The sequence below is a fragment of the Enoplosus armatus genome, chromosome 24 (assembly GCF_043641665.1).
Source record: "Enoplosus armatus isolate fEnoArm2 chromosome 24, fEnoArm2.hap1, whole genome shotgun sequence".
Lineage (NCBI taxonomy): Eukaryota > Metazoa > Chordata > Actinopteri > Centrarchiformes > Enoplosidae > Enoplosus > Enoplosus armatus.
The window spans coordinates 6,352,115-6,361,638 of NC_092203.1; the positions used below are offsets into that span (position 1 = coordinate 6,352,115).

Below are 9,524 nucleotides of genomic sequence, written 5' to 3' on the forward strand. Positions count from 1 at the left end.
GCGGACACCAGGGAGAGACGATATTTCTCCCAGTAAGAATAACACCTTGATTCTGTGCTGAAATATGCTCCGCTGGAGGCGCCGGCAACCATGGAAAAGAGTTTTGACACATAACAGCAGGGCTGATGTGGGTGGAGGGTTGAGATCTTTTGGGCTTTGTGTCGCTAGAATCAATCTGCTCTTTTATCTGTTTAGTTTGTTGTTCATGTGCATACAGAGAGAGTGTCAGGGGAGAATGACATGGGTTAGAGCAATACATCAGTCAGTCAGCGTTGTGCTGCTCCTCCTTGCCTGTGGCTGGTCAATATGGTTTCACTGTTTTTATATCAGATGTCTGACCAGAGAAATCATTCCACTTTCGTGTGAGAGGATTTTGCTCAACAGTTTGATGGATAAATCTGACCGATCGTGGATTTTTGAAGTCGATACGATCTCAGTACTTATGAAGATGTATATATAATGAAGATGTGTCTGGGTAAAGACGGATAAAGACTGACATGATTTAAATGAATAACTAGATTTAAAAACACATAATACAAAACATGAATGTAGAAAAATTAAAGTCCCACCCAAGTCATTAACAAGTCTTCATCTTCTGAACATGTGGCCAAAGTGTCCTGTGGAGCTGCTAATATAACGATTTTATCTGTCCCTGTTGTTTTTCTCATACAGTGATTGTCTAAAATAAACAAAAAATATAGTTCAGTAGTTTTTAAGTGGAAAATTTGAATGTTTGTCATGTGTGAAATGTTTTTTCTCATGTGTAACAAATAAAAATGCAAGTGGTGGTTTGAAAATATACAGTACATCTGAATGACAAACAACTACAGATTTGCAGCTAATATATATTTATATCTATTAACATAACTGATATCTCTTCCTGTCTCCGTCTGTTTGTCTGTCTCCTCAGGAACTGTTTACAGCGGAGTGTAAGTTTAAGGAGTCGGTGTTTGAGAACTACTATGTGATCTACAGCTCTATGCTCTACAGACAGAAGGAGTCGGGCCGGGCCTGGTTTCTGGGTCTCAATAAGGAGGGACAGGCCATGAAGGGCAACAGGGTCAAAAAGACCAAACCAGCTGCACACTTCCTGCCTAAACCTATAGAAGGTAACACGCATTTATACACACATGTACCAGAGTTCATTCCTTTAGCTTTTCTCTTCTTTTTATTTCATTTTTGGTTTTAGAATAGATTTCTTTTGTTTGCAGAGATATAGTTTTATTGTATTATAGAGTAAAGACACATCTTTTTCTCCTTACTTCCTCCTCCCATCCCTCCCTTTCTCCTCCTGTATACTTTCTTTGACCTCTCTTCTGCTCTTCTCTCGTCCTTTCTTTCCTCTTCTCCTCTCTTCCCAATGCATCTCCTTCATATCTCCTCTTCCTTCCTTTCTTTCCTCACCCTGTCCTCCCCCCGTCTTTTCTCCCTCCAATCCTCCAGTTGCGATGTACCGAGAGCCTTCGTTGCACGATGTAGGGGAGGCGGTGCCTAAACTCGCCGGGGGCCCGCCTTCCAAAAGCACAACCAGCGAACCAGTGGTCATGAATGGCGGCAAACCAGTCAACAAACCCGATAAGGAGGAGACATAACCCCGCCCCCCTTATTACCCTCCCCTGGCCAACCAGAGGCCAGGGAAAGCTAGAGACTAGCCCCACTGCTGCGCTCTCAAAAAAACGAAACTGCAACAAAAAGTAACAAAACAACAGCTCAAGTTCTGACTGGTCAGCAGTGGGGCTGCACATCCCGCCTCACCTCTCTCCCTATTGGACGGATCCGGTGTTGTGGGGTAGGGCCAGAGGGACACGGCACTGTGGTTGGTGGCGAGGGAAGAGGAGGATGAAGACCGCAAAGTCAGGCCAATGCCAGCCAGATATTTTGGAACTGGGACAGTGGCATGCCCTCATCTGGGAGACAAAATTACTTCTTAAAAATATAAGCAAAACAAACAAAAAAACAAACAAAAAAAATGTCGTCTTCACCGGTATTTTTCTGTGACAATCGAATGAGGCCCCTTTCCTCTCCTGATAGTACTGTTTTCTGTTGCCAGGTATGCTTGCTTGCTGGTGGCTACAGACACACACACATGCACACAACTCCCACCCAAAATCGACCACTCAGATTCGATCTTTAAGTAAATAAAGAACAGATTAAAAACATCAGCAAACATTGGGCAAAGTGAACACTTTAAACACCAAACACTGATGATTCAGAGGATGCTTAGTCATCGATCAATTAAGATTTGGTACAGGACATTCTGTACTGAGCTTACAATGAAATGTGCATTACATACAAGGCAAACACATCTCATGGCCTGTCCCTGATTTTGATCACATACTATATAGCTGTTATAAAGAGAGATATCTTATTTGACACCACATAGCTTAGAGCATGTTTGTCTTTTCCGTGTTCCTTTATAATTTGTTCGGTGGTTTTATTATTCTGCACACACAGAGCACTAGTGATTACTGAGCTCCATTGTTGTACAGACACACCAGTTTTAGTTTCTACCTCTCTTTTTTCCCCCATCCCTTTACAAAAACTGTTTTTCACATCGCTGACACAAGTGTAGCTCAGGAGAGAGGATCAACTGACGTGTCAAATGAAGACTTTTGGCATCAAGCTGCTGAAACGAGTGCGTATCTGAGTGTTGCAACCCGAATGATTTCCACAAGTTCCCTGTTTGTAGCAACATGGAGTGTACAGGAGGCATGCTGGTGTCCAAGCAGCATGGTAGCAATCAGTGTTTACATGGAGTAGCAGAAATTGTAGACTGAGGTTTAACAGAGGGAGGGTCGAACCTCAAGATGGTAGAAGGTAGTACTTTGTATTTATGTTGCCTTCCCAAGTACTTGAAATTAAAGGTAGGAATGAGGGTAATAGAGAACAGGGTAAATGACGTTAAAGCCGCTTTGTGTAGAATTTGAACATTTCTGCATTTACTGTTCAGTGGTGCTTTCAAAAAAGGCACTGTAGTAGACAGTAATGCACGCCACTACGCTCCCATAGATCCGACCTGGACCCAAGGCCTAGAGGTCCGCTTAGTTCCAAGGAACCTAGACCCAGTCTAATCGGATCATCCATCAAGGCTCCGTTGTATTGCTGCAGGTCTCAGGCAGTGGTGGAAGGAGTACTCGGATCTTTTACTAAAGTAAAAGCAAAATGGCTGCTGTGACTGACATATCATTATATGTTAGATTATTAGTTAATACGGATGCATCAATGTGCAGGAACCATTTTACTGTCGTAGCTGGTTGAGGTGGAACTTATTTTAACTACTTTATATACCGTGATTCCCAACCTGGGGATTGGGCCCCTCCCAAGGGCCACCAGATAAATCAGAGGGGCTGTGAGATGAGCCTCTGGGCCTAAAACAGTATTTCAATGAAACCATCTAAGAATTTTGAAATTACTAGTGGCTTTAAATTGGCATGCATAGTGGCCTATAAAATCAACTAAAAAGTATTAGAAATGTGGTTTCTGTAGAAAATAATGAAAACCACCAAAAACAAATAGCACACATTGGTAACAGTGTCAAATCAAACTACTGAAATATGGGTTTGTGTGAAACGTGAAGAACTACAAGGCAGAAAATCAAATGCCTTGAAATGAAATTAAACCAAATAGATTCCCATGCTTTGCCCTCTCACTGTGACAGTCAACATGGCACCAATCTGTTCTGGGCTTCTGGACCAGGCTTTCTGTTTACTCGTCTTTCTTAGACAGCAAGACGCCAATTAACTCCTCAGAAAGTTACAGCAGTAGTCGGTCATATTACTGAGGAGATATTAATACTGTGATCCCACACTTCATATTCGTGCCAGTGACAATGAGGCAGACACATGCTAATGAATATATTTATTCAAAAACTGAATCCCAATTTTGGGATTGCATTTTAATCAGATTTGAGTTGAGGAAGAATCACCTCCAAACAACAAGACAGAGCGAACCGTCCTAGAAAAAACAAGGCTGTATGATTAATCCTCGCAGTGGTTCCGACATGAAACGAGTACCAGCCCAAATCAGCTGCACCCCCCGCCTCAGCAACAGGTGTGTGTCTGTGTAGCAGGTGCAACGCTGCACTGCTGCACACAAGTGAAGCCGCTCTAACGTGTTTAATATTGTCCCGCTGTGTCGTACAGAGGATCCACGCCGCAACTGAAGAGACTGTGAAAATACTAGACAGCTCACAGTGTTTCTAATTGGCATTTCTCAGATTTGTTGCTCACATACATCACATTTTCTCTCCTCCTCTGATCTCATTAGCTGTTACTTGCCTCCATGTCCAAGTATGTGTTGCTGACCAGCTCACATTACATGAACGTATGTCCCCATCCTTATCCACTGAAAAACATTTGAGACTACCAATTACAAAAAAGCCAAAATGTAATGGAAATATGTGTGAAAAAATGACGTGATGATTCAAGAGAGAGAGATCAGAGCATTTTAAGTTTATACATCACCAAACTGTAATCTTGATGTGGAAAATCTGCAAGTACACGTGAAATGGATTGCTGCTGTTGGATCATCAGAAAGTGTTATTTTTGCTGGGTAGTTCTGTAGATTCTTGCTATGCGAGTGCCTCTCATCCCCAGCTCAAGCTCAAGATGTGAGATCCAGGGCAGCTGCAGATTTATGCTGAAAGCTCAGCCTTCCTGAGTTCCAGCAGGATTTACACCAAGATTTCCAAATTCTTAGCTTTGTCCTATCTTAAGTTTACTTGAAGAGCAAAGTGGGATGATGCTGATGAGGAAGAAGTCTTTCAACCGGTGTTGTGTTTGTCTCATGTCAAAGAAATGTGGATGTAACATTTATTGACTACTTGTTGTGTCACACTAGGGGTTACTAGCAAAACGGTGAAAAAAAAAAAAAAAAAGAAACCCAGACAATCAGGTCTGTAAAGTTCCTCTTTAGGTTTTTAATGTATCTTGTGTTGTCTCAACTGCCTGTGTCTAAGCAGAACCTTCTAAGAAGCCACTTCAATGACAGTATAGAGGACGATGTTTTTGTTTCACTGAATGATCATCAAGCAGCTAATTTGTCCTAAACTGTTAACAGAGGGAAAAGGTAGACATAGAAAAGGAACCAAATCTGTCTCCATTCAAAGAGGCCCAGCTTGTTAGGTTAGCAGTAGGGCTCACATCCTGTGAAAGCAGCTATTGAAGATATGTGGCACATACTCAAGAATTAATGATGGTTGAGGCCAGAGAAAAATGGCCTGGTTTCCTGGCTACTGACCAAAGACACTGCTACAATAGTGTTTCCAGGCTGGTAATCACAGCTCCTGGTTCAAACAACGAAGGCGCAATTACTGTCTGCATCTCCTGAGAGATTCCTCTCCACTGATGGTTAGCCAGGTACCAAGGCTACAATTATGAGATATCTAACAGCGGGCTCTGCTCAGGAAGAGAGCAGCTGATTTAATTAGGAGTGAGCAATCACAACAACCTGGGTCACTTTTAATTTCCACATACAAGTACCACTCGTGTTCTCATGGCAGGTACACATGTAGCCATCTTACTTTGTCCTGCATGAACTGTAGCTCTGAAATCAGAAGGCACAAAATGGACACGAGGCATAATAGGACAAAAAAAAAGGCTTTTGTGACCTGACCACTGCAGTACAGGTGCACTTTAGAGACACAGGCACATGTAATGGTTAGCACTGTACTCATGATGTATCTTGTCTCCCTCAGGTTTTCTTTGCTGTGTCTTTTTTCCGTTCCACTTTATTCCTTTTACAAAAGACTGCCTTATTACATCTGAATCTGAAACGAGACAGTAAATGCGCTCTCCTCCCAGCTGTTTCTTTCTCTGAACACTCACACACACAGCAGACACACTCTTCATCCTGTTTTACTTTTCAATTATCCTTTGATCCACAATCTTCTGTTCACTGTAACTATGCTAGCTTTCGCTCTCTGCTCGTTTTGTAATCATGCAGCCGGAGAACTTATTCCCACCTCCTCTTTTCTCTTCCACCTCCTCCTCTCTCCGTTTGGACTGTTTCCCACTTGTTGCATGGTTTTCAAAAGACGAAAGATGACTGGGACTAATGCATGTGGTAATGTAGGAAATGTGTTATCAAAACAAAACAAACATTTACCGCGTAGCACCAGTAAAACTTTGCGTCTGGCTCATCTCTGCCATCGGTTTGCACTGGTAGAGATGCCACTTCTGATATTTCTTATACATTTGGTTCCCAGTGGCATCAGAAACAACTTACAGACATATTGTTTTTGAAGCATAATCCATCATTGCAATAATGGAGCAAAGGAAGAATGAATCAAAATTACTTCATATTACTAACATCGTTACACTAATGCATGTCTTACGTGGAAAACTTTCACCAGAGCATCGATATTTATTTCTGTTGGCTGAGAGTAAAAATTATATAACTAAAAACAGGAACAAGTAATTGTTTGATATCCTTTGCTGCTTGTTATAGCAATGATGGATTGAGCTCAGGAAGTTATTTTATAGATAGCGGTAACTAGCCCTGATCAAGCACCACCTTACTACACACAGTACGGTCTTGAAAATACAGACACGCAAGATGGTAGGCAATCTTCTTAGGGACTTTTAAGGTGACAAAGATGCAAATACAAAACTGTAGCGCTGTTGGAGTGCGCTTTGTGCTGCCATCGGTGGTCAGGAGGCGTATTACAGCAATACTGGAACAGGAACAATAAAACAGGAACAAGTCAAGCACCGTTTTTGACCTGACATGGTTTGTATTGACTTCAATGGAAAAGACCTTTCTGGGGCAGAATAAATCATGACCTGATGCTGTTTTTTCTTACCCTTTAATTCGCCAAGAAGATTGTGTACCATCACCAGTGAGTTTGTATTATTCCTGTGACAAGTTTTAGGAGCAACTGTGTGACTACAATGTCTGGGTTTTATCCTTGATATGTAGCATGGAATGGGCCTAATGGAAACTAGCACTCACACAAGTACATGCTCGGTTTCAACGTGAGACTGTAACTAATTGCACGTAAATGTGTGCAGATAAAATCAGCATGCAAGTTATTTAAAGATGATTCATCAAATAAAGTTATAGATTTACCACAACCTGTATCTTGCGGGTGCAAACCGTGCTGACTATGAGCCAAAAGTAAAATGTCACTGGTGCTAATCTTAAAGGAGATTACTCTGTCTGTCAGTAAATGTACAGTTACCTTTACATACATATTATGCAAACAGTTTGTCTGCACTGTACAGTTTGTGTCCAATCCATTGTATACACACAGAAAACAATGATATTGAATAAAGGATTTATAGAAAGGACGTGTGACTGCACTAATTGAGTGATTTACTGCACAACATTTCAGTCTCATCTATTTATTTTTATATTAACAAATCATTAATAGATATCCTCCGTTCAACACTAGCACTCTCGCTCTCACTTCAATAATTTCCATTCATCCTTTGTGTTGACCGAAGGGCAGGCTGTATTATCAGCCATTTCAGCAGCAGAAAATGTGCAGTAAGTGGCCGACTTTGCTCAGCAAAAGGACAGAAGACTATTCAGCTGCTTGTACAGTAACATGAGCTCAGACATTTAACAAAATAAATCCCTACAAAGTAAGTGCCATTGTCAGAGAGTGAGTGGCTTTGTGTTGTTTTAAGCAGAAATATTATTTTCTGGAAGTTCTCTGGGAGTATTTCATCAGTAACTGGCTGTACATACATATATCATCCTATTAACCTGTGTACTGAATGACTTCAGATGGCAAACACTGTGGCACAAAACAACCCGAAGGAGAAAGAGTTAAGACTCTCGCTCCATCGTGTATGTATCCTGTTGCCTTTAAGCACTAATCGGGTAGAGTGCACGTAGCAGACTCCACTTAGCAGCTACATTATATTTTGCCTTGAGCCCCAGAAACCAAACAGTATGCTGGAATACTACATGCTGCAGGTGTCCTGTGTTTCAGTTTACTTTGCAGTAATTTGATTTATTTTGGATTCTGCACCCATGCTATCAACATAAAACATAAAGGTAATAAAACTAGATTCTAACACCGGGCCCCTCACTAATAGGTAACAATGCAGGAGCTGCCTCAAGGCCCTATAATCATTTTAATTGGTAGGGAGTTTTAAAGCTGCTGAACACCATGTCTGAACTGAAATTCTGAGGCAAAATGTGAGATATTTAGTTTTCTTTTTGCACAACTTGTCCACAAAGGAGTCTCCAAGGGGTGACCTCAGCTAGCCCGATAATCAGACTGAATTGCCATTTAATTCCACTTGATTCATGAACTAATTGGGAATGTGGGCAGCGATTCAGAGGTGTGTGGAACTGGTGTAGACCTGTAATGATGACTCAGGTATTTCACAAAACAAAAACACGGATTTCCACAGAGTATGATGGAAGCATATCAGGCAGAGATGCATAGAGAGAGCTGGGGAGACACATTTAGACAGGTTGACAGCATGAAGAAACACACACATACACACACACACACACATCATCATCTGGCCTCCTTTAAATGACAGGTGAACCAGCAAATACTGTAATTAGGTGGATGGTAATTAAAATTTGCATATGTAAATTTAATGTCAATTAGGTGTATTTTGAAGGGCAACATGGTGTTTAATTAGCAAGAAGGGGGTTATGAAGAGCTGTAACTTTAATTATATCTGCAATGCTGCTGATGAGGATCGTTCCCATGCTACCTACGTTTTAAGTATTAAGATTGTAGACATTGTCATGGTTTTATTTCCTGCATCACGCCTCAGTGATTTTACCTTAATATGTCTCTCTCCTGTCATTCTTTGTCATTTCAGGCATTTTGTGTCGCCATCTGCTCTATTATCATGTGCACTGTGACATTTATAATTTCATTCATGGTGAGGTCAGAAGCTGCCTGCACAAGGTTAGGATTTTTGCTTTCATACTTCATACTGTCATTGCACTGCACTTGATGTGATTCATCACTTGGCAGACAAATTCAATTAGACTACTTTAACGTGAGCAAAGTGATGGTAAGAATAGCTTCAGCTGCTCATCTGTAGTTCTTCCATGTGATACATTTTACATGCTGTATAGACTCATCATGGAGCTATTGTAAGTTATCCAAACACCCATCATATACCCATGCATCCTCTCCAGACTGTGTAATTAATCATGGATGAAGTTAATGAGAAGGTCTAGATCTGTGTAGTCCTTCTGTCTATTGTCTTTTGTCTTTTAACCTTTTAACACCCGCCTGAATTTAAGCAAACGGACTGTTTTTGATTGTTAGACTATTTTATCATTATATAGTATATTATATTATACATTTTAGGGCCATAGGTACCATTGAAGGCACTGATGTCATGTCCTTGATAACGTTTCCTGTCTGCCTCTTCACTGTCCAGTAAAGGTGGAAATGCCCTAATAAAATCTATAGCTGGGTGGTGTTCTGCTGGTGAAATCTGGACTCATAACCTCTGTATTTTACGTCCCTGTTTGGCTCCTAACCAATGAGATCACTTTGGCCACCAGCTAAACTAAAACTCCATTATGCACAAAGCCAA

General features: G+C 41.1%; 1 protein-coding gene across 3 annotated transcripts in view; it reads left to right on the forward strand.

Annotated features, from left to right (window-relative positions):
* Window positions 1-1,592, forward strand: part of LOC139306496 (fibroblast growth factor 14-like) — a 45,284-nt gene extending 43,692 nt beyond the window's left edge. For all 3 annotated transcript variants that reach the window (XM_070930370.1, XM_070930371.1, XM_070930372.1), the window contains exons 4-5: window positions 911-1,109; window positions 1,444-1,592. In XM_070930370.1, coding sequence (XP_070786471.1) covers window positions 911-1,109; window positions 1,444-1,592 — 348 coding nt within the window. The remainder of the gene's footprint in view (window positions 1-910; window positions 1,110-1,443) is intronic.
* The last annotated feature ends 7,932 nt before the right edge of the window (window positions 1,593-9,524 follow it).